This window comes from Pristis pectinata, chromosome 4, assembly GCF_009764475.1.
Source record: "Pristis pectinata isolate sPriPec2 chromosome 4, sPriPec2.1.pri, whole genome shotgun sequence".
Lineage (NCBI taxonomy): Eukaryota > Metazoa > Chordata > Chondrichthyes > Rhinopristiformes > Pristidae > Pristis > Pristis pectinata.
The window spans coordinates 65,448,531-65,475,116 of NC_067408.1; the positions used below are offsets into that span (position 1 = coordinate 65,448,531).

General features: G+C 39.3%; 2 protein-coding genes across 2 annotated transcripts in view; one reads left to right on the top strand and one right to left on the bottom strand.

Annotated features, from left to right (window-relative positions):
• Window positions 1-26,586, top strand: part of rb1 (retinoblastoma 1) — a 196,322-nt gene that overhangs the window by 152,305 nt on the left and 17,431 nt on the right. The window contains 8 exon segments of the mRNA XM_052014904.1: window positions 14,411-14,529; window positions 14,688-14,863; window positions 20,506-20,657; window positions 22,694-22,798; window positions 24,230-24,283; window positions 24,285-24,308; window positions 24,310-24,344; window positions 25,169-25,333. Of these exon segments, the coding sequence (XP_051870864.1) occupies window positions 14,411-14,529; window positions 14,688-14,863; window positions 20,506-20,657; window positions 22,694-22,798; window positions 24,230-24,283; window positions 24,285-24,308; window positions 24,310-24,344; window positions 25,169-25,333 (830 nt within the window).
• Window positions 25,100-26,586, bottom strand: part of LOC127569882 (RCC1 and BTB domain-containing protein 2-like) — a 114,637-nt gene continuing 113,150 nt past the window's right edge. Inside the window, exon 17 of the mRNA XM_052014880.1 lies at window positions 25,100-25,242. The gene's annotated coding sequence lies outside the window, so the exon portion shown is untranslated. The remainder of the gene's footprint in view (window positions 25,243-26,586) is intronic.

Here is a 26,586-nt window from a genome sequence, read left to right on the forward strand (position 1 = left end):
TAAAAACTACTTTATTAATAACTACTTATGATAATAAGAAAAATAAAAGTAAAAATGTTAGAATGTTAGAAGTAAAAATGTTAAAAGCCCAAAAACTAAACTCGAAGTGTGTGTGTGGCAAATTCCCAAACTCCAAGTCCAGGAATGGTTCTTAAAGTTCAGTTCCGCAAGCCATAAGGTGAAATGTGAGCAAAGGCTTCTTCAACAACCACCGTTGACTGAAGACAAAACGTAGAGAGAAAATAGAGAGTAATTACGAAATCCAAATGTTCCACTTTGGAACCCAAACGACACCTCAGTGTTTAGTCAGCAGTGACCACTCCACTGCATCTGCCTCACCCCGAAAGGCACTCAAATCGTGGCAGTCCACACAAATACCTGTTTCCTTCTACAGGTCAACAACAAAGTGGACTCCACCGGATTACTCCAAAAATCCATACGTGGATTGTAGTGACAGACACAGTTACTGTTTTTCATCCATCGATAGAGACTAGCAGGTCTCTCCTCCCCCCAACTGCCTCAAGGACATCATTACATCCTTTATCTTCTGTTGTCATAACCACACCGCGCGCGCGCACACACAATGCTCTATCTTAAAGGGACATTCACCAATAGTAACCTAGTCCGTAACACTCACTAATCTTGGTTCTCTCGGATATATTTGTCTGTCTGGTTTAAATCATAACTGCACAAATTTTCAGTTTCTCTTTATGGTTCAAGTAGACCAAAAGTATTTGGGTCCAGTCCACCCAAGTATTTATTACCTTAAATATAGATTTGAAAACAATCTTATCAATTTTCAATGGGGAAGATTAAAATGATGCCTCATTTGGGCTATGGAAGGTCTCCTATGAGGGTTTCAGAAAAACTAAGAACGTAGTGCAAAATTTTCAGATTTCTAGGTTGTTTCCTTACTGAGCTATGTGCAGGAAACATGGACATTCTATTTTATTACACATATTTAAATTATTTAGTTTACTGAAACGATATTCTTGTGCATCACAGATTTTGCTGCCTTGATACCAGGTACAATTGACCTGTAATAAGTAAAGCAGCAACTTCATTGTATGATTAACATTGATAAAACTAGACCAATCGTTGTTGCTTAATTTACAGTGTCATCAGCAGCAAATAATCTTCAGTGCTTCAGTCATTATGATTATCCATGCAGATATTAAAAATATTAGCTGCCTATTTCAAATGGAGTGTCACTGGGACTCCGATTCTGTACCTGCCTTCCACACAATATACATGTGTTTTGATCTATTTTCATAGTGCTTGACAGAAGTAGATAACTCCATCATAATCTTGATGGATTTGACCTTTTGCTTGAATTGTAAAGTCATGTTCACATTTTATAGAGACTTGAGCATAAATATAAGCTAATGACGCCCCAGTAGAATATTAAGGGCATGTAGTTCTGTCTGATGAGACTTTGATCAATGAGGTTAAACCTCATGAAAGATTTTGAAAGTACTTCATTATAAAATGTTTTTGGACCTCTTGAGGTCAGAAAAAGCTCTGAGTACCTTGCAAGGCCAACTTATGTATTGCAGCTTAATTTGAAAGAGAGCTCATCCTAGATCAGACTTGGGTCTTTCCTATTCTGTATGACTTGGCTATTCACTGGATTAATTTACTGAGCCATTTGGGGGTAGGGGGAGTTGGCGGTGTTACCCAAGGAAAAAGTAACCTAGGTTTCTATAAATTCTGCTGAATAATTCCAGATGGATGAACTGAAAAACATTCATGTGGTGACCACCTGTAAATCCACTGAAAACTTGCAGAAAGTTGTAGAATCGTGTAGAATCACATTGTAGATTGCTACCCAAATCTATTGCCCAAATCCTAGCTCAGAAATTAATTATAAGATTACTTGTGTGTGGTGATATAAGTGTCCAAGAACTTGAGCTAAACAATGACTTTGATCTTGTATTCATCACAAGCAGAAATGGGTTTTGAAAAGTTGAGCAGGCTGTGTTATTTTTTTCCATAAGTACAGCCAGACTTGTGTTGCCACAGCTTAGTAGATAGTCATTTTGTACAAGTAGGTCTATATGTTGAGAAAAGTAATATCATTCAGCCAAGACAAATATCACCCTCAACCAAGGGTCACATACACTCATCCTCTCAAGGAGCAGGATTCTGAGTGGCAGTTATTTACTGGGATGCCCAGTTGTGTTTTTTTTCCCTTCCCTTGCCTTCTCTCCAGACCTTGGAGTGCTGAGGCCACTCATACATCCACAATATTGCTCCAGCTGAGATTATTTGGTGGATAAACACTGGGACCTTGTGCTCTGAAAGGATACACAATGCCTTTAACCACAAGACCACTAATAGTCAGTGAATGTCCTTAAAGTCAAGAATATTTTCTTGAATTTGAAAAGGATTTTCAGAAGCTCCTTTTGTTCCTCTTAGTAGACATCATTTAACTTATCCGTGAAAAGTTCAAGAATACAGCACTCAACTGCAAATTAAAATATTAATTTTCTAGATTTTGATATGAACAACTTTATTGTAATTTCAAAGTATTCTGCTAAAAGATGCGCAGATGTTTTACTAAAATTGGAAAAAGGGGATGCGACTTAGAAAAAATTAATTTTTGTTGTCTAGATATGCAAATACATTTTTGATGCAGAATTGTCTTTTGCTGATGCAGATCATCTTGTTCTGACTTGCTTAGCATAGCAACTGCATTGTTGACAGTACTGTTTAGTGCTGATAAAGTTTTCTGAGTCCAAAATGTAATTGCGACATTTACTACATGTGCAAACTAAGCTAGGTCTTAGATGTGTATCAAATCTGTACATCTCGTTACAATTTGAAAGATGATACCACTGGCAGTTAGAAACTGGATGACACTGGGAATGTGATTTTCACATGAAAGCAACCACCTCGAGTTGAATTAGTTATACAAATTGCTCTTGGAATCACTCCAGATTCAATTAAACTGTTTAGAAATCATTGAATGGGATATGTGACCACAATATTAAATAAATAATACTGCTTTGCAGCTAGCTTGACTTCCTGATGAGAGAGAAATGAAACCAATTTTATTTCTTGCGGTCAATTAAAATCCCATATTTCTTCTCAGCGAACCAGGACAGATCGATGTTAACTTTTAAGTTGTTTCACAGTTGGCTATTCAGCAAAACGTGCTTGCATTACTGTTTAAAAGAATGGTTCAATCCATCCTACATCTCTTTCATATCCATGTTAGATCATCCTATAAGAAGCTGGATCAATATCACAGCTTCTTGTCTGTGGCTTCTTGCCTCATTACAAATGAAGCCATTTGGAGTCACGAAGTGAGGAAATTTTTATCTAATTGGCACAGTCGTCTTATTCAGGAAGCACCACTGACTGTTGCCTGCTGTGTTTCTGGCCACAGAGTTTAAAATACACATTCACAGTTTAACATTATGATTTTTGTCATTATGTGTAAGACAAAAAGGAGTGGGAGGATGCCATTTGTCCCTGTGAGTCCACTCTGCCATTCATCAAAGTCTTAGCAGATTTTATACCTCAATACCATTTTTCTGCACTGTCTCCCTATCTCTTGATTCCTAAAGTATCCATAAATCTATCAGAGACACCAGATACTGCAGATGCTGGAATCTGGAACAAAAAACAAATTGCAATGGGAACTTGGGGTCAGGCAGCATCTGTGGGGTTGTGGGGGGGGGGCAGAAGGATTGTTAACATTATGGGTCAAGATTCTACATCAGGGCTGAGAGCGGGGAAGGAAAATAGCCAGTATAAAGAGGATAGGAGGAGGGGTAAGATGGGCTAGTAAACCAGGTGGAGAAGGGGTAGAGTTGGGAGTGAGTGATAGGTGGAAGAAGGGGTGAAAAAAGGGGCAGATGGAGCCAGGTGGGGGTAGGGGAGATGAAGGTGGAGACAGAGGCTAAAGGGTGATAAGTGGGGACACAAAGGCTACAAGTACTGGAATCTAATAACTAAGGGATGTGGGATAAATAAGTGATAATGGGAACCATTTAAGGGAGAGATGAAGGGCAGATGGAAATAGATGGGGAGGAAATCTGGTGAGTGACGTGTGGGTAGTAGATGGATGGAACAAGGAGGGGAGGTGGATGAAAATGGGTGAAGGAGGGCTGGAGGGGCACTACTATGGAAAAGGGAACACGGGGTGGGGGGTGGGGGGTGGGGGGCAGAGGTGGACCGGAAGAGACGGGGGGTGGGGTGGGGAATACTGGAGGCAAGAGTTGCCTGAAATTGGAAGCAGACAAAAATTTTTTTACCCATATGCCTCTGTTTCCTACCTCTATCCTCCCCTTCCCCCACCTGGCTTCTTCTGCCCATTGTCCTTCACCCCTCCCCAGTCCACCCATAACCTACCAGCCTCTATCTCACCCCTTCCCCTCTTCTCTATCTCACCCCTTCCCCTCTTCTCTTGATACTGGCTATCTTCCCTCTCTGCTCTCAGACCTGATACAGGGTCTCCACCCAAAACAGCAATTCCTTTCCCCCCTCAGATGCTACTCAACTCATTGAGTTCCTCCAGCACTTTGTTTTTTGCTTGATAATGTATCTATGTCTATTTCGATAACTGAGCCTCCACGGCTCTCCTGTTGGAGAATTCCAAGGATTTATCACCCTCTGCATGAAGAATGCTCCCCTCAACTCAGTACTAAATGGCCTCCCCCTTATTCTATGACCCTGGTTCTAGATTCCTTAGCCAGAGAAATCATCCTCCTTGTATCCAACCTGTCTTACAGAATTTTATAGGTTTTAATCAGGTGTCTTCTCATTCCTTTGAACTCTGAATACTGATCTGGTCCACTCATTCTCTCCCTAAACAGCAAACCTCCTTTCCCTGGAGCAACAAAAACCCGTGCATCAGGTTTCGACCCGAAATATTGTCAATTCCTCCCCCCCACAGATGCTGCTCCCCTGCAGAGTTCCTCCAGCAGATTGTTGTTCCAGATTCCAGCATCTGCAGTCCCTTGTGTCTCTGCTTTCCCTGAAACTTGTCTAGTGATTAGTGACTGCATTCTCACCAAGACCCTACATAATTGCAATCTATTGTAAAATATTCTCCTTTTACCTTTGTGCACCAAAGTGGATAACTTCACATTTTCCAGTTTGCTATTGTATCTGCCTTGTTTGTGCCCATTCATTCAGCTTGTATCTATCTCCTTGAAACCTCATTACAACTCACCGTACTCAACAATGCCACCTAGTTTTGTATCATCAGCAAACTTGGAAGTATGACAATTGATATCCTCAGCCAAATTGTTAACACAAGCCATGGATAACTCAAGCCGAAGCACTGATCCCTGCAGTATCTCACTAGGAAAGCCTGCCAACCTGAGGATGATCTGTTTACTCCCACTATTTCCTTTCTGTCCCGACCAGTTCTCAGTCTGTGTTAGTTTATTACCCTTAACTTTCTGACCTTGTTGACAAGCTGTGGAACCTTATTGAAAACCTTGTGGGAAATCTAAATTCATCACATGCATTGTCTTCCCATTATCTATTCAAGGAGTCAGATCCTGGAAGGACTCTTGGTTGTTAACTATTGGGATTTTATTGGCTTTTAATTATTTACTGATGTTTATTTTCTTCAGTTTCTCATTTTTGCCAGAGCTTCCTCTGCTATTTCCTTATTCCTATTTATAATAATAACCATCTCTGACTTGCTTGTTACATACATTGTTTGTAAAATTTTCCTTTTTACATGCCATTGAAGCTCTTTCAGTCAATTCTGTTTTTTTTGTCTGTTTACTGTTGTATTCATTCTTACCTTTTGTTTTAGTCAATTTCTTAGCCTTCCTTTGAGTTCTAAAATGTAATCCTCTAGCCTACTGCTATTTCTTGCAGCCTTATATGCCTCTTCCTTGGATGTAATAGTATCTTAAATTTTTTTCCATCAGCCACAGGTGGACCAACTGTCCAGTATTTGTCCTTGAAGGAATTTTTTTTCTCTGCATTATTCCTTAGGTTTCTAGATAAGCATTTTAAGGCACATGTATAATTGTTTTCCTGTTGCTGCACCTCTTTCAAATCTCCTCAACAGGTCAAGTTCAAATATTATAAATGATTTTTATATCCGGCATGATTTTCAGTTTCTGTATTTGATATTTTTATTAGTTTCATCATTCATCTGACCAAATTGTTTCAAAAATCTCATTGTTAAAGGCATTTAAGATAGTATTCAAGAAATTTTGCTGGAAATTAGACTTTTTTTTGCGATAGCAAGTATCTTTGAAACTAGATCCAAAGATATTTTCTGAAAAATTGGGAAAATTGTAGTAAAGGAAAATGTAATTGTATTAAAAGAGAGTAGGGAAGTCTATGTAACTTTTTTAATTTATTCAATTCTTGGGATTTGGGCATTCTAGTAAACCCAGCATCCCTTAAACTGGGAGGCTTGATGGACCACCTCAGAGTCAATCACATTAGTGACTGGATTCGCATAAAAAGCCAGACTGGGTAAGGATAGTATATTTCTCCTCCCAAAGTGAACCATATAGGCTTTACTAAGGATTAGCATTTTTAGAATTCCAGATCATTAACTGAAATTAAATTCCACAGCTGCCTTGTAGGATTTGAGCTCATCTCTGGATTGTTAGTCCAGGCCTCTGGATTAGTAGTCTAGTAATTTGACCAGTGTGCCGCTACCATTCTTTCAAAGGTCTGTCATAGGTACAATGGGCCAATTGGCCACTCTTCTTATATTTAATTTTTATGCTGCTTTACCTGAGTGTTTCAGCACTATTTTTTTATTTACTCAATGTTGGATCTTGTGCATTGTAAGAATTCATATTTGTTTCACATTGTTTTTCACATTTAGTGGCCTCGAAGCTTTTCCATTGTTGAAAAAAATAAAATGAGGTTTTAGCATCACACCATTTTATGATCACAGAGCTAAATGGGTGTGTACATCAGATAACTGAAGCGTACACAATATTGTGTCTGTTTGACCTTAACCTTTTTAAAAATTGTGGCTTAATTTGTGGCACTTGGGATTCATGATTGATGTGTAATTTTGAGCTGTTTCTGCAACATTAAATAATTATTGTATTTCTCCAGGCTTAATGGTGGGGTTGGTCTTGCTGTGTCCAGGGAGGGGTTTATGGACTGATTATGAAGACCACCCAGAAGCAAATCAGCATATAATTGTCTTGACCTAGCAGTACCAAAGTTCTGAAACGAGAAATGAAAACTCGAGGCATACAATAAGCAAATGAGCAGAATCCTCTTTGAAATGGAGAACGAAGGTGTGGTAAAATTTTGATAGATTAATTAAAAAAAAGATCTAGGCTGGGATGGAGAGTAACAATTAGATGTTTCAAATAGATTTTGAAAGAGAATCAGGAGGTTGTTAGATCATCTTAGTTAGACACAGAGAAAAACATAAAATGAAGTACATTGAACAAACAAAGAGCATGTTCCTGTCTTGGCCTGTTTTCTCTCCCTCTTTCTTCAGAACTGGAGTCTATGACTGTACTTTGTGTTTTCCTTTGAAGCCTGATCTGAAAGTTCTCTGTATTCCTTCATTTTTTTAAATTTACTGGGCTTTACCCTTTCCAGCAATTTCATTGATTTTGTTATTCATTGATCCCTGATTTTTGATATTTTTATTTGTTGAATATTTCTGTTGCTTTTGTTTCACATCTTCCAATTTGGTATGAATTTGAGTATTTTTCCCCACCCCATCTTCCCATTTTGTTTATTTTTCTAATTTTTGTTAAAAAAAGCTTGAACATCTTCCAGTTCTTGATAAAATATCTAACCTAAGATCTTAATGTGCTGCTAAGTTTCATCTTTTTTTGGAACTTTATTGTAACTGGGTTGGCATTTTTAGTTATTGCTGCAGGTGAGATCTAAATTGTAAGTCACAAAAATGTCTCCTTTCAGTTCTTAGCATCATTTACCAATGATGCACCAATAAAGCCGAAATTAAAAATAAAGCCACTACTGCTATTGCTAAAAGTTGGAGACAAAATGCAAAAGAAAAATGCTGTAAATATGTTGCCCCACCATATTTGTGTGTGGAACTCCTTTCTTGATTGTTTAGGGTAGGTGAACTTGGCACTTTAAAGCTGTTAGATATTTGGATTATTAAAATCAGCATGATTTACTTTTTGAATATATTCACTTTATATATTTGAATTACTTCTGATGAAGTTCTATCATATTGACTGATACCAGACAGCTACTTATCTGGCATCAGTCAAAACAATAGCTACCGGCATCTTAAAGCAGTCAGATATTGAGATTAATAAAAATCAGTATGATGTAGTTTTTGCACATGTTCACTTTATATATTTGAATTATTTCTGGTGAATAGCTATCATATTGACTGATACCAGACAGTTACAGGCTTTTTGGCATTGGGACACAGTAATCAATTTGATCCTCTTGCACACATCTGTGGAAAACATAAGAATCCAGGATATGAGACCAGGATTAGATTATTTGCTGCCTCAAATCAGTGGTGCTGTTCAACAAGAACATTGCTGTTCTTCCATCTCAAACACTACATTATCACTATTGCTTTTCTCCCTGCCCCCTTCTTTCTAGGCTCAGGATTGTCAGGCTAATTGTGGCATTTCGGTACACTCCATGGAGATCAGCTGACATAAGACAAAGTTGGAGTTGAACAAAGGACTTTTCAAATGTAAATCGCTCAGCATTACACCAAGCAATTCAGACCTTAAATTAGTTCTCTTAAATATGCACAGTAAAAACTGAAGTGATTTGGCTTTCTCTTCCTTGCATTTTCCCCCCTCTAAAATATACTTTTTTAAAGGACAGTATAATTCCAATTTGTGGGATTTCAGCACTTGTTTTATAATGTGTGAATTAGGATAAGATATCTTTATTTTTCACATGTACATCGAAACACACAGTGAAATGCATCTTTTTTGTGTAGAGTGTACTGGGGGCAGCCTGCAAGTGTTGCCACGCTTCCAGCACCAACATAGCATGCCCACAACTTCCTAACCCGTATGTCTTTGGAATGTAGGAGGAAACCCACGCAGACACAGGGAGAACATCCTTACAGACAGTGGTCAGAATTGAACCCAGGCCTCTGGCACTGTAATAGCGTTACGCTAACTGTTACACTACCGTGCCCTCCCAAATATGCACAGGCCAACAGTTGTCTTGATGGGAATTCCTCATTTTTACAGAGATTACTTTTGAAAATATGTATGCTATAGAAATTATCAGAATGTCCTTTACCTGATCATAAACATCTGGTACTAGCTTTTCAGTAAATTGATGAGTGATTTGCTTTGGTTAGAAGGGATCCTGACATCAGAAGTTATTTTAAAGGTAATCTAAAGGCCGAGGGATAAAAGAATTGTAATTTTAACAGCAAAATGCTTTTGTAAATTTTCATCATATGATGTGATTTTTCTTACTGGCTACAGGAGATGCTTGCATTCATTAACAAAGAAGTTAAAACAAAATAAGGTTATAACTAAACATAATTTTACTCCTCAGCTTTCTTGGTCTTAAATACCGCTAATACTGTTGGGTTGAATATCTGATTTGTTCATGACATTTAAAAGACCTTTGTGAGTTTAAAAGAATTTAGATATTTTCAAATATATCTGTTGCTTTGAATATTTTCAAGGCAACAGGAGAAAGATTCTTGATGAGCAAGAGAATGAAAGATTCCTATAGACAGGAATATGCAGTTTAGTTTAGATTACAATCTAATCAGCCACTTTAAAAGTGGGATCGAATATCTGAGTGGTGTCTCCCCTGCACACAACTTCTATGTTCATATGGGCGTGCATTAATATGGGCATGGCTCTGCAGTACACTGTTGTCGCCAACTTAGCAGCAATTGGTACATCTTTAACTCTTCGTGATGTGTGTAAAATCATCGCTGCATGTACACATTAACAGCAGTAGTTGCATGGCTTCAGGAATATGCAACAAATGGATCTTGGAAGACCAGAGCAGATTTTAGAGATAGTGACAGATGAGAATTTTAAAATAAAGATGTTGATTTACCAGGAGCCCCTGTAGGTTGGCAAGAGCAGGGGGAATGGGTCAGAAAGTCAGCAGAAGAATTTAGGATAAGCCTAAGGTTGTAGGAGTGGGCTATGGGAGTCTGGCCACGAGAACAGTAGTCAAATATGACTATACATTGTTCTTGCTGAAACTTGAATGACTTACACAATACTGTATTATATAACCTTGCCAATGCTATCTCAAGAAAATGCTGTTTTGAATGAGATGGGTGTTGCAAGTCAGACTTTACAGAAACTTGTGTTAGTATTTAGATGTTAGCACGTTAGTTAGCTTACAGGTCCAAATAGCAGGTTATGAGACATGGAAACTGATGGAACTCCATTTTGTAAAAAGATGGAATTTCCCCACCTTGGAAATACTGCATAAAGTGTTTCCGCAGATACTGTAGTGTCTGGATGGCAAAACCCTCCTTGCCCATTGCAAATTTACTACATCTGCACCAGCACGTGACCCAGAACAGTAAAGACTCAGTCCTATGGGGACTCAAGGCCTATCCATTAGCTGAGGCCCCAGAAAAAGTCACTGATCCATAAACTGCACATGTATAACTTATGTGTTTTGGCAAATGTACTCAAACTGTTCTCCTAACCCCCACACAAGCCACCCTAGAGTCTGCTTTGACAAGGTGTGTGGTGACTTTCTCTGCAATACTTCAGTATCTGCTGGGTCAGCATTTTGGACTACTTAGTATTTTTGCTAGTCTTTGTCAGAAATAGAAGCAGGAGTGGGTCATTAGGCCCTCATGCTTGCCTTCCTATCGAATAAGACTACTTATGATCTTTCTTCTCGGTGTCACTTTGCTACATTAACCCTGTATCCCCGATTCCTTTAATATCCAAAATTTTATCTCAGAGAGAATTCTGAAGATTCATTGAGCTCAGGATGAAGAAATTTCTTCTTATCTCAATCCTGAATGGCCGATGCCTTATTTTTTTTCCATTTCACATTTTTCCAAATTAACTGCAATTAAAATAGTAATTAAATGCCCAACTAAAGTAATCCCTTCTGCCTATTCAAGGTCCATCTCCCTTCATTTCCTGCACATTCATGTTCCTATCTAAGAGGCTCTTGAACGCCTCTATTGTATCTGCCTTCACCACTACACCTGGCAGCGCATTCCAGGCACCCACCACTCTCTGTGGGGGGGGCGCGGAACTTGCCCTGCATATTTCCTCAACTTACCTCCTCCCACCTTAAATGCAAGCCCTCTGGTATTAGATATTTCAACCCTGGGAAAAAGGTACAGGCTGTCTGAAAGAAACTATCAGATCTCCCCTCAGCCTCTGCCACTCCAGAGAAAACAACCCAAATTTGTCCAACCTCTCCTTATAGCATATGCCCTCTAATCCAGGCAGCATCCTGTTAGACTCCTGCACCCTCTCCAAAACCTCCACATCCTTCCTGTAATGGGGCAACCAGAATTGAATGCAATACCCCAGATGCAGCCTAACTTAGTTTTATAAAGCTGCAACGTAGCTTCCAGACTCTTGAACTCAATTCCTCGACTAATAAAGGCCAGCATGCCATTATGCCTTCTTTACCACCATATCAACCTGTGTAGCCACTGTTGGGGAGCTATGGACTTGGACCCCAAGATCCCTTTCCACATCAACATTGTTAAGGGCCTTGCCATATGATCTCCCAAAGTGCAACACTTCACAATTGGCCAGGTTAAACACCATCTGCCATTTATCTGCCCATGTCTGCAACTGATCTAAATCCCACTGTATGTTTTGGCAGTCTTCTACACTATCCACAACACTGCCAACCTTTGTATTGTCTACAAGCTTACTAGCCCACCCATCTACATTTTCATCCAAGTCATTTTTTTAATATTTATATTTATATACATACATACATACATAAACAGCAGAGGTCCCAATACGGATCCCTGCAGAACACCACTAGTCACAGATCTCTGGGCAGAATAAGTCCATTTGACCACTACCCTCTGTCTTCTATGGGCAAGCCAATTCTGAATCCAAACAGCCAATTCACAGTGGATCCCATTGCATCTTAACCTTCTGGATGAGCCTCCCTTGAGGGACCTTGACAAAAGCCTTACTAAAATCCATGTTGACAACATCTACAGTTCTAGCTTCATCAATCACCTTCATCACCTCCTCAAAAGAACTCAAGTTAGTAAGACACGACTTGCCCCGCACAAAGCCATGCTGACTGTCCCTAATTAGGCCACGCTTTTCCAAATGCTCATACATCCTATCCCTAAGAATCCTCTCCAGTAACTTCCCTACCACTGACATGAGACCAGTCAAGAGTTTCCGAGATTATCTCTGCTTCCCTTCTTGAATAATGGAGCAACATTAGCTACTCGCCAGTCCTCTGGGACCTCGCCTGTGGCTAGAGAGGACACAAAGATATTGGTCAAGACCCCAGCAATCTCATCTCTTGCCTCTCTCAATAACCTGGAGTATATCCCATCAGGCCCTGGGGATTTACCCACCTTAACATTCTTGAAGAGACCCAACACTACCTCTTTTTTCTCAAAATGCCCTAGCATATTAGCATGCTCCACACTGAACTCCCTATCCTCCATGTCCTTCTCCTTGGTAAATACTGATGCAAAGTACTCATTTAAGACCGCTCCCACATCTTCCGCCTCCAAGCACATATTCCCTCCTTTATCCTTAAGTGGTCTTCCCTGCTCCCTAGTTATCCTCTTGCTCTTGATGTATGTATAGAATGCCTTGGAATTCTCTTTAATCCTACTTGCCAAGGACTTTTCATGACCCCTCCCGGCTCTCCTAATACCCTTCTTGAGTTATTCTCTGGCTCCTTTATAACCCTCAAGGGCTCTGTTTGATGTTAGCTTTCTAAACCTTGCATACACTTTCTTTTCTTCTTGACTAAATTCACCACCTCTCTCATCATCCAAGGTTCCCTTAACTTGCCATTTCTTCTTACTGGAACATACCTGTCCTGCAGTCTGTGCAGTTGGTCTTTAAACACCCTCCACATGTCAGATATGGACTTGCCCAGAAACAGCTGTTCCCAATTAACTCTCTCTAGTTCCTGCCTAATACTCTGGTAATTTGCCCTGCTCCAATTTAATACACTCCCACAAGGTCTATATTTATCCTTATCTATAGCTTTCTTAAAATTTAAGGAATTGTGGTCACTATTCCCTAACTGTTCTCCCACTGAACGGTCAGTCACCTGGCCAGGCTCATTACCCAATACCAGGTCCAGTGCAGCCCCTCCTCTTGTTGGGCTATCTACATATTGATTTAAGAAACCCTTCTTGGTGCACCTAACAAATTCTGCATCTAAACCTCTTGCATTAAGGAGGTCCCAGTCTATATTAGGGAAGTTGAAGTCACCTACTACAATAACCCTATTGTTTTTACACCTTTCCCTACTGTACTTGCATATGTGTTCCTCAATGTCCCAGTGGCAATTTTTGAGTTCTACCCATATGGACTCAGTGGATGAGTCCTCCATTATGTCCCCTGTGAGCGCAGCTGTGATATTGTCCCTGACTAATCGCACAACTCCACTACCCCCCCACCCTGCCTCCTTCTCTATCTTTTCTAAAACGTTGAAACCCTGGATTTCTCATCTCTCCAGTGACATCACACCTCTGCAGTGAAATGCCATATATAAAGTTCTACTATGTTAAAATCATGCTATAACTGCAAGTTGTTTCCTTAATACTTAAATAGAAATTGTTTGCAGAGCTATTAGGAAATATCAGAAGATATATTCTTTTTCAAAGAGTAGTCACAGATATAATAGATTTAAATGGTCTCCTTCTGTAATGTGCCCTTACATGTGGCTTCTGTACTATGCAATGAGCAGGTGAGCAAAGTCTATCTCACTGCTCTAGGGATGGCTATAACAATGTGTGCCATTATCCTTCAATTTTATATTTTTATTTTTGCCAATGCACGGCTCTTTCCCTTTTTTTCATGTATTAGATTTTTGCATTCTTCCATTCCATTGATTTACTTCTATAAATGTAAGGAAAACACAGAATTGTATGCAAAGTTTTGAGGACTTCCTGACCTGAATTATGAATAGAAAAACAATTAACAGTTTTTTCAATATATTGAAAGATTAGTTCTTTATCTGTGCTACTTTTCTGATAGTGATTTGCTCTGCAGATGGATAATTAAGCAAGTCAGAAAAATGAGAATCCGTTAGCTTCAATGACAGGAAAGTTAGTGGATTTTTACTGATGAAGAATCATAGAATATTTTGCTGTTGTTTGGTTCAATCCAGTTGTGATACTGTTTTTCTTAATGGCTCGTCAGGCAAGTCCCACCTTATTCTTCATTGCCCCTTCTCTGTAATGCAATTTGAATAGCAATTTTGGAAAAATTAACAGATTTGATTAGATTTGTCCAATGCACTCTTTTTTTGTTACTTTCAGGATTCACCTTTATTTGACATACTCAGGCAACAAAAAGAACAGGAAGATCAGCCAGATCAACTAGAGCCTACCAGTACACTCAAACAACCACTCCAGCACAGCCACACTGCTGCAGATCTGTAAGTATGAATACAGCGAATATGCTGTTTGTTTTTGTTTGTAGCTGAAGTCTTACAGTTGAAGTTGTAGAACCACTGATCTAAACTGTTGTTGACATGGATTTATTTATTCCTATAACTGAGTTGCCCAGTCATCCCTGGCATCTTTTTGTCCACAGTTACCTTTCCCCTGTCAGATCACCATGGAAGAAAGGGTCTGGTACAGCGCACACAGTTCCCACACAACAAACAAAAACTGAGACATCATCTTCTTGGCAATCTCAGTCCCCATCCCAGTCCCAACCTCAGCAAAAGTCTCAGAAATCTACCTCACTCTCTCTTTTCTACAAAAAAGGTAAACCAATGTACAAATATTTTTTCTGGGCTTTTAATAAAGGGTTTGTTGGTGGCATTAGGATAGGAAATACAAAGTAGCTAAAATATTGTTCAAAGAGTGGCTACTTTGGTGCTCTGATAAGGGTAGCAGAAGAAATGTACTTTGTATTTATTTTACTGGAAATGGCTGTCATTTATTGTCCATGCCTAAATGTCTATGAGAAGGTAATAATGAGAAGGTTATTTTCTGTATAATGTACTTGTTTGTTTAAGCAGTTTGACATTGATATAACTTTTCTCCCATTCATTACAAAATATGCTCCATGAAAATGATTATTTTGATAGCAGTGGTCTGATGGTATCTTGCCATGGTAGCTGGTAGTTTTTAATTAGGGTACTCCTTATCTTAAGTATCCAATGTTGATTTTTATGCTCCATTAGGTCTTACAGTTTTGGATCTGTATGTGAAGGTTGGAACAGGTTCAGTATTAACAGCAGCAGTTACTAATAGGAGTGAGCATTGTTTTCATGTCCATCTATAATACATTTAGAAGCTAGCTATTTCAGTGCATTTCTCTTGCTGTACTAAATGGGTTCTAAGTTGGTGGGGGAATATGAATTGCTTTATTCCTGCACATTCTACATAAGAAGGAGCGTTCCAAAAAGAGATAGGAACTGGATTCATGTGATATCAAGAAATATCTGAGAGCACTGATACAGTGAAGGTTTTGGGACTCAACAATATCCCAGGAGTAGCACTGAAGACTTGAACTCCTGAACAAGTCATGCTTTAGCTGAGCTGTTCCAGTATGGTTACACAAGTAGCTAAATGTGTTTGGGTATGGTGATGATGCAGTGTTTAAGTTACCAGACTAGTAATCCAGATGCTTTGGCTGACAGTCAACAGACTCAAGTTCAAATCTTACCATGGCAGTTGTAGAATTTAAATCCAATTAATTACCTGAAATTTTGAAAAAAAAAACTAGAACAGCCAGTCTCAGCAATGATAACCACAAAAACTCCTGGATTGCCATAAAGTGCATCTGGTTTACCAATGTCCTTTGGAGGAGGAAATCTGCCATCTTCCTCCAGCCTGGGTCTATTGTGACTCAAGACGCACCCCATACGGTTACTTGATTGTATCAGTACCGCTACATTCAAAAAAAGAGTGAAACTGAACTGACCATCTGGTATTGACATAGGGACTGAGTTCCCACACAGCAGTATTGCTTCCAACCCAGTTTACCTTAAAGTCCTCCTTACGAACCTCTGAGAGAGCAACCCCACAGACTATGGGGCTAATATAATCATACTCTCAGAATTGCATCCTGCAGACATAGAACAAGGAACAGCACAGGATCTGGCCCTTCAGACCAGCATGCCTGTGCAAACCATGATGCCAATCTAACTAATCCCATCTGCTTGCACACGGTCCATATCCTTCTGTGTGCCTAAATGCCTATTAAATGTTGCTTTCTTATCTGCTTCTACCACCTCCCTTGGCAGAATGTTCCAACATCTACCACTCTCTGGGTTTTTAAGAAAGACTTGCCTTGCACATCTCCTTTAACCCCCACCCACCCCCCCCCCCCCCTACACCACCACCACCTTAAACGTATGCCCTCTATTATTTGACATTTCCACCCTGAGAAAAAGGCACTATCTACCCTATCTACGCCTCATAATTTTATATGCTTATCAGGTCACCTTTCGGCCTCCAACACTCCAGACAAAATAATCCAAGTTTGTCCAACCTCTACTTCAGGTAATATACTCCATCCAGGCAACATATTGGTGAACCTTCTCTTCACCCTCTCCAAAGCTTCCACATCCTTCCTATAGTGTGGCGACCAGAACTGCACACAATATCTAAATGTCGCCTAACCAAATGTTTAATGCAGCTGCTACGTAAACTCAATGCCCTTACCAATGTAGACAAGCACGTTGTATACCTTCTTTACCACCCTATCCACTTGTGTTGCCACTTTCAGGGAGCTATGGACTTGCACCCCAAGATTCCTCTGTACCTCAATGCTCCTAAGGGTCATGCCATTTACTGTATATTTTCCTTTTGCATTTGACCTCCTAAAGTGCATCACTTCACACTTGTCTGAATTTAGCTCTGTTTGCCATTTCTCTGCCCAAATTTACAACTGATCTATATCCTGCTGTATTCTTTGACAACCTTCCTCACAATCCACGACTCTGTCAATTTTCATGTCTTCTACACACTTACTAATCATCCCACCTACATTTCATCCAAATCATTTATATCGATGGTCCCAGCACTGATCCTTGCAGAACACCACTGGTCACAGACCTCCAATCAGAAAAAGACTACCCTCTGTCTTCTGTGACCAAACCAATTTTGTATCAAGTAATATGCCAAATTTCTCCATCACAATTCTTAGTTATGTCCTGTCCCACTGGCAGGACAGGTTAATCAGTGGTGGTGACAGGCAGAAAGGAGTAACCCTTGGAGTCCCCCTCATTCTGTCTGGTCTCATGGCATCACATTAAACATGTACAAGGAAAGTATTACCACTTATTATCCTCCCTCAGTTATGAATCAGTGCTCCTCCATGTTGAACAATGAAGAAAGCAGTGAGAATAGCAAGGGCACAGAATGCACACTAGGTGAGGGACCTCATTGTTTGCCACCAAGAGTGGTTTGGTGGCACTGTGAGTGGCCAAGTCCTGAAGGATATGGCTGCTGGACTGGGTCTGCTGCAGGTAGTAAGTGAATCAGCACATGTTAAATCTTATTTGGCCTCATCCTCCCCAGTCTACCTGTGCAGATGCAGCTATCCATGATAGCATTGATAGAAATGACTAGTGCATAGTCTTTGTGGGCGCAAAGCTCCTATCTTCACACCCAAAATACCTTCTGTATGTTCCTGCACACTTGGCAGAGATAAATCACAGGATGTCAAAGAATTGGTTCTGATTATTTTCATTCCATGTGGAGTTCCCAGTTACCTGCATTTTGCATGACATCCAAAACAAGGATGCACTGCAATCACTTGCTCTGATGCATAATGATGGAAATACTAAATATGTTTATAAAAGTTTCTTTTATATTTTGGAATGATTCAAATTCGGTCCAGATTGATGGAATGGAAATTTTCTTTATTTTAGCCTGTAAGTCCCTTCATTGAAACAGTTTGTTGCAATGTTAACCCAATTTTAAGTGGCTATGATTCTATAACTATAATGTAAAGATCTGTAAAACTGATATTCTAACATAAAACACAAGATAGCTGATATGGAAAATAGCAAAGTTCATAGAGGTGAACTAGGATTTTCTTTCTCTTTCTTTAGTAGACTCAAAGGCAACATCTCTGAAATAATTAGATAAAATTGGTTGAACAAGAGATTGTGTAATGACTAAATGAAAGGAACATTCAACTGTGCAGTTGTGTGTGTGGCCTTGCATCGCCTGAGGAAAATAAAATTAGCCGGCTCCATCTATCATTTGATTCCATTACACTTCTGTTCTCATTTAGGAAAAAGTACAACTACTCTACAGTGGAGTATGCGCAGATAGGAAATGCTTCCTGTCCCCAGCTGGGCTTCAAAAAGCATCTGAAAGAAGGAATGGGAGACAGGATGGAAAAGAATAGGTATAGTCTGGGAAGTTTAAGTTGCCAGTGAAGAGAGTGCAGAATAGGTAACAGAATTTGGTGAGAATTAGTGTATATATTGCAAAGGTTTGATAAGACTCAAGATTATGAAGGATGAAAGACGGAATGCCAGTCAGAGGTGCATTGGAATAGTTGAAACTCAACAGGGTAGGGGAGTTTAAAACTAGAGGGCATAGGTTTAAAGTGAGAGGGGAAAGATTTAAAGGTGATCTGAGGGGCAGGTTTTTAGTACAGAATGTAGTGAGTATGTGGAACGAGCTGCCAGAGGAAGTGGAGGAGCAGGGTATAATTACAACATTTAAATGACATTTAGACAAGTAGATGGATAGAAAAGCTTTAGAAGGAATGGACCAAATGCAGGCAAATGGAATGAGTGTAGATAGGCATCTTGTTTGGCATGGAAGAGTTAGGCCAAAGAGCCTGTTTCTGTGCTGTATAACTCTATGAATCTATAATCTAGGAATGAAAACACAAGTGTGGGTTTTAGCAGACAGCAGAGACAGAAATAGATTGCCTTGCTAATGAAGGTGATTTGGGCTTGCATGCTCAGTTGAATAGGATGGTTAAGGTTTTGAACTGTCAGATTCAGGTCCAGACAGTGGCAATGGAGCAGCATAGAGTTGGTTGAGAGTAAGCATTTGAATTACATATTTCCTAATATAGGCTATTAGTTAAAATATACATTAAAGTATGACACATTCCAACAATTCTTCCCTGCAAACCTTACCCCACATGCCACATATGCACCTACAGTTGCTGAATCCTTTGGAGCTTTGCAGGACCCTGGATTCTGTCTTAACCCTTTGCTCACACCTTCTGTTCCCTTGCCCCTGCAGTACTTCATAATCACTGACCACCTGACTTGCTATATGTGAAGGCTTCTGAATCCCCAGTTCTGGCCATTACTACACTCTGCCCTCCATCACCCCTCACAAAATAGACAATTAAAATGTGTCATTTTGGGGGCCCGGTTAATATGGGTTACTGGGTTTCTGATCACTATAATGTGTCAGCTGAACAGGCCTGGTTCTGCTGTTTTTATTTAGATCTTGAACATGTTGTAAAGTGAGCATGAACTTATTGTGCTTGCCTTTTAAAAGTTTTAAGGTTTAGCTTTCTGGCTATGAGATGAGTAACACAGATGTAGAATGACTTTTGTCCTCTCCCAGGCCAACATTCCCAGCACTGAGGACCAAGTTAGGCTTAGTTGGCTACATTAGGTAGGGCACATTGTTTGCCTGCTCAGTACCAGACCGCCAAGACATATGTTCCATTCTGAGCTCTGACACAGGAGAGATTACCAGGCAGACAGAGGAAAAGATTCAAGGATGTGCTCCTTGAAAATTATCCAGCATTTCTATTGACTCCTGGGAATCTCTGGCTGATGGCTACAGAAAGTGGAAAGGAGCATTCAGGATGGTATTGAGAACCTCCTCCATACATTGGAGACGTGCAAAACCCCTGCATAGGTAGTGGGAGGAGCACACCGCCTCATAAGCTACTCACCTGCCCACTTCATCTGCCACCTCCTGCCCCATCTGTGGAAGAGTCTGGGGTTTCCACATTTACCTCATCAACCACGTCAGAACCCACAAATCAGGGTGGAATCGTGTCATCTCAGTCCTGAGGGACTGCTTAAGAGGAAAGAATGTGCATGCCCACCAGTGGATGAGCAATAATATCCATTCACTAGAGTCTGGTCTCTAGTCATTCCAGGTCCCCCTTGTGACTGAATCAAGATCTCACTCTGTCAAGTCCATGTGGTAACTAGTGTCCAGACGTTACCCCATGATAAAAGAAATGACACACAGGCAAATTCCAATCCATGTAAGAATCATTTACAACTGTTTTGCTGAGTTGAGCAAGGTTTCTCACCAAGCTATTTTCAATGAAGATGCTTGTAAGATGCTGGATCCGTATGAATGTGTTATGGAGACATTAATATTTACATTTGATGAAACAAATATTGAGCTCTAAATCAAAATGTTTTTTTTTTCTTGGCATATTATTTGTTTAGTTTATCGACTGGCATATCTTCGATTGAACATGCTGTGCAATCATCTTCATCTACCATCTGAACATCCTCAGCTGGAAGCTATTATATGGACGTTGTTTCAGCACACATTAGCAAATGAGCATGAACTTATGAAAGACAGACATTTAGACCAGGTATAGTGTATATGTAATTGTTGGAACTTGTTCTGGTGCTGGGAACATATCTCATGAACTGAGGCATGATTTTGTACCACCAATGTTCTGAATTCCAAATTACAGTTTATTTTGTGGGAATCACTGAACAGGGGCTTAATGCTTTCTCATAAAGAGAAAACTGTAAGGAGAGCCCTTATGGCCCACTTTGAAATTACTATAGTCATTGGCATTGATGCTAATGGTTATTCAACTGCTATATCGTTGTCAAGCATATTCCTTCCAGATTGTTTGGAGATCAGGATTAAAAATCCCAGATAATTTCCCCTCTCAGTAACTCAGTATTTGGGTCTTTTTTGGAACTTCTACTGAGGCCTGGCTAAGATTGGCTGATGGGACATTGATTGGGTATTGAACAAGCAGCTTCCTGATCCTTGCAACTCATATGCTCACCCAAATAATCTTCAACACATTGATAACTTTCAAAATTTTGACCTGACATTAACAGACTGGCACTTTCTCCCCCTAATCTCCATCCTTCCTCTCCTTTCCTGGGTAGGTATTCTGCTAAAAGACTGTCTTTCCAATAATAAGCCTTCCTCAGTCTGGCTGGTTGCAGCCAACAGAAGGATTTCTGAAGTTATATAGAACAAGTAGAAGGAGAAGGGGCAGAGATTGTGAGTTGGAAGTTGAAAATCAAGATAGCCATAAGGGGTGGAGAAAGACTAGGTCATCCGGAGGAGATTGGATCACCAAGATAAGGAAGACCCCACTCCTGCCCAATAAGCGTGGCTGGAAAATCTCTTGTGAAATCCTAAGTATCCTCACTTTAGTTGCTGGGATTTTGAGGCTAGATGATCACAGCTGGCTGGCATTATAGCTGGAATGGAGAAAAAAATATAGAACATGCAGACTCAAAAAAGAAATTGAGAGCAAATTGGTCCAGGTAGTTGATTGATTGACACTGCCGCCCAGAATTATCTACTATTTTAATCATTAGTTTTGATTGTCACTGAAGATTCCTCTAACTTTGAGAACTGCTTGATCCTGACTTCCAAACTTTGATCAAGGACAGTACTCCCATTTTAAGATAGACAGAATATTTTTCTGACTTCATTATATAAAAAAAGTGGCCATTCATGTCAATATAATTGGTGTGTGACAGGTCCCCTATAATCTTGCACTGAAGCAGTGTGGTTTCTGAAAGTTTCTGTAAGGTGTTAGTGTAAGGACTTACATTTATAAGCTTTGGCAATGATATTCCTTTAAACCACATTGATTTGACATATTTTCTAAATACATTGTTTTATGTCTATTTTAAGGTGTTTATTGTGCAGTCAAACAGGGGCATGCAAGGGAATTTGACACATTTGGAGGGGCAAGTTAGACGCATTAAACCATATAACTCATTAGTCATAATTGAGGAGGGCAGCATCCCCTATGCACCACTGTTCCACTCCTACTTGTTTATATAATGTCATCACAAATTAATGACATTATATATGCAGAAAGGAATGCAAATTAATGTATTTACTCTGAGGTGTGGCACTGGCACAAGCAAGTCCGATACATGATCTCAGAGTTTGCTTTATTTGTATTGCAGGGCAGTAAGGTGCTACTGTTAGCCTCAGTCCATCAAGATTTGGTAAGGGCAGGTTTATTAAAGTGTATGTTCTTTATTCCATCCCCTGAGCCCTTTTGGAGGCAGTGCCCAAATAGAAATATGTTTCCTCTTGTGATGGGATTGACTAATAGAGCTGTTCATTTGTCCTACCCTCAAAAAGTGAAAATTTGTGTTCTTTAACCATCTGTGCAATATTAAATCTAAATTATTAATATAGTCTGAGCAGTGAGCCGAAAATCTGCAGGATTTTACTCCCTACTACTCCCTGATAATATAACAATTTCTCATCAACAGATCATTACAACAAACAAATAGCATTTAAATCCAAAAACCAAATACACACTGATGAAGAATGTAAGTTTTAAGCTGATTTTAAGCTTCTTGCCAGCAGATTGTGCTCTGTTTAATAATTAATATAATTGTGTTTTAACAGATAATGATGTGTTCCATGTATGCCATTTGCAAGGTGAAGAACATAGACCTTAGGTTCAAGACTATTGTTACTGCCTATAAGGACTTGCCAAATACAAATCAAGAGGTAATCTACAGACCTTTTGTTGTAACTTTTCATTGCCTCCAAAACAGTTTAAGACTTAATTCAAGAAAGCCACATTAGTGTTTGTTTCAATACTTACTGGTCTCTCGTCAGTCATCCCATCCCCTGCTCTCACGCCTTCCCCAATTGACAAAAAAAGAAGGGAATGCATAGATTTGAAGTAATTAGTAGAAGGATTGGAGGGGCAATGAGAATTTTTTTTCACCCAGACGATGGTTTTGTGTCTGGAACCCATTGCATGAAAGGTTGGTAGAAGCAGAAATCCTCATCATATTTAAACGGAAGTGTACTTGAAGAACCTTGACCTGCAGGGCTAGGAACCTAGAGCAGGAAGATGGGAAGATCATTCAAAACACAATTCAATAAAAGTTACCCAGCCCACAAATGCTGAATGACCTCCTTCGGTGCCATAAATTTCTATAATTCCTATGAGCTTTCTCTGATTCAGAAACTCTGTAAGATGTATTTCTGAGTTCTTAAAAACCCAGCCATTAGTTATCACCAACATTTCCCCTTCACTCCTTATTTAAATACTATTTTAAAACTGCATCTCACTCCACTTTAAAGGATATGAGAAATCAGTTCCTACTCCCACCTCTGAAACTGTAAGCTTACTCTCTAAGACATTACTAAGAAAGAAAAAAAACTCACATATCTGCCCTTTCTGTTTTCAAAATTTTTATGGATTTATCCACTTTCCACATCAATCTTTGCAGCTAAATGCTATCAATGTCCTTAATAATCTTAAAGACCTGAATTCAGTTCTCTCTAAATATGTACCTCTTTGGTAGATTGAAACTTAAGACACAGTAGGAGGAAAAATCAACTTTGGTTGCTAGTGCTAAGCATATACAAGATTATCAGCCGCAGGTTTTCAGTTTCACATATTTTGTTGCTTTTTCTTCATCAGATCGAAAATGTGCAGAAGTGAGAACAACTAGCAGTTAATAATATTGAGTGTGCTTAACATTAGCAACCAAAAGAAAATTGCTACTCTATTATCTTTTATGATGTCACTGCACATTGACCAAGATCATGGTCATTTGTTTTCTCTGAAGAAAATATGAAATTGTGTTAGTGTACTTATCTGATTCTGGTTTCTAGTTCAGTGCAAAATTTACTCTTTGTGGCATGAGTCACAAATAGCTAGATTGACCCAGCCACATTTTTACAAGCTTGGCCTGACTGCAGCCTGGAAATGCAGAACTAGAATAGCTAGCATTCTAAATCACCTTAGCCTTATCTTGGATCCTTGTTTCAAAACAATGCTTCCTCTTTCAGGAAACTTTTCAGTCTAACCTGAAGTATTTAGCCTTGACAAATTCTACTGAAGCATTTGAACTGTGGCACTTTTAGTTCAGCTTTTTCTTTGAGATAAATGTTTATTTAATTATTTTTCTTCTTTTTCTTTAGACCTTCAAACATGTGCTGATCAAAGAAGGGCAGTATGATTCCATCATAGGCTTCTAACAACCTGGTGTTCATACAGAGGCCTGAAAACCAATATTTTACAGTATGCTTCAACCCGTTGTAAGTATATTTTATTAACAGAAAATGCTGGAAATACTCAGCAGGCTAGCAGTATCTATGAAGAGAGAAACAAGAATTAACCTTCCAGGTCAATGCCCATTCAACTAAACTATGCTATGTTGTTTTACACAAAATATAGAGAGATTGTATCAGCTGAATAATTAATCATTTTCAATGCTTTATTGATATTTGTAAGTGAATGAAATAACATCAGGAAACAATTACAACATGTACTGACTGCAGTGATAGTTGCTTTATTTTATTGTTGATCAACAGTTGTACATTTGAAAGGAAAATGCTGCAGATATTTGAAATCCATAATAAAAACAGAAAATGATGGAAGTATTCACCAGCTCAGAGATCTGTGGATAATGAAACAACTGACATTTCAGATGATGATGTTTCATCAGAAAAAGATAATGATAGGTTATCAACTTGAAACATCAACTCTTTTTCCCTTTCCACAGGTGCCATCTGATCTGCTGCGAATTTCTACTAGTTACTGTTTTTATTTTAGATGTATACCAAAGCTACTAAGTATAATGCAACAGGTTTTAGATGACTATTTAAGAATACAGCTTTAATTGTTATTTTTATATGTACTGTATTATATTGAAGTACAAAGACTCAAATTATTTTGTCTTCATGTACAGAGTTGATGAGAGAGTCATAATGGCTTATCTTTTAACTTTCGCAAATGCAGGCTCTTAGGGAAAGGCATGAATGGGACTCAGAGTTGGTGCAGGTCTTCAAATTGCTGCCTCCTGTGTTCCATGTTCTAATTTGTTTTGTCCACTTGTTCTTTAACTTCTCTTTCAAACAGCCACCAACACTCTCCCCAATTCCTCCTGTTCCTCGAAGTTCATTTGGTTTTCCAACCTCTCCATTGCGTGTACCTGGTGGGAACAACATTTATGTCTCTCCTCTCAAGAGTCCGTATAAAACTGACGGATTGCTATCCCCCACAAAAATGACCCCCAGAACACGGTGAGGATATTCGGAACTTTCAAGTTATATAATGTGAATTTCAGCCTGTACTGTCTTTGTCTCTAATCTAGTAATCAATGCAACAGGGAAGGTAAAGACACTGCCTACTTTTTTTTACTGTCTGGTCTTTCTCATTATGTATTGTTTTATTAGAATTAAACTATTTATTTAAACTATTTATTTTGCATTATTGGTTTTTAAAATAAGTAAAGTAGGTTTGTTAGAATTTTTTTCAGAAAGGTAGAATACCTTATTTACCTTAAGCTAGAATGCTTCATTTTTTAGGTTATTACATTAACAAATTAAACATCAATAAATAAACTGGGTTTAGTTCTGAAAAGTGCCAGGGATAGACTGAGGAATACAACAGATTTACACTATTTTGCTTTGCTTCATATTGCAAAAGGCTTTAAAAGTCTTCGAAAGACTTTGTTGCAGGTTGCTAGTTTGCTCTTTTTTTTTAAAACAAATTCTGTAAGAATATCAAGACTAGATCATGCGCAATCCGGTCCACACTCTTCCCTCTTTGCTTTTCCTGTGGCTGAACTTACTCTTTCGTGGTTCTTCTGAAGATGTGGATTCTTTGGTTGTCAGCACTGAGATGTAGGGCTCAGGGCTGCAACCTTTCTAGGATGGTGAGTGCGGGCCATTGCACTCACCAGCCCAGATCCATTGAAGTGAAGTGGGCTGTGAGCAGTGACCTGGCCTCAGGTGGTGGACCCTGGAATGTCTGGGTAGCCTTTTGATTAACTTCAAATAGATTAAGATAATTCTAAAATTCACTTAAGTACCACAAATTGCTAGAAATTGATTACTAGGATAAAGTAAGATAAAGAAAAACAAATAAACTATTTGCTCTGGTACCAAGCTTAGTGCTCAAGATGTATTTTTGGGAAAGAGAGCATTAATGAAATCAACACTAAAGGTGGTCATTATACATAATATATAAGGGGTGCCTTACTGACAACATTGTGTTGGGAACCTGGTGTGAAACCCGGCCTTCTCTGCTGCTATCCCCCATCACCCACGCTTCCACTGTAGTGAATCACCCCATGGCTTGGTATGAAGAGGCCACCTGTGAGAGCTTGTGCTGGATGAGCTGGGGCAAGTGGTACAGTTGCTCAGTGCTGAGATTCAGGGCTCAGCCGCATCCTGGTTAGCGTGGTGAGTGCGGCCATCGCTAAGGACTGACAGCACCTGCTCTGTGTTAACAGCCAGCCTAGATTCTAAAATTCTCATTATTTCATGTAATG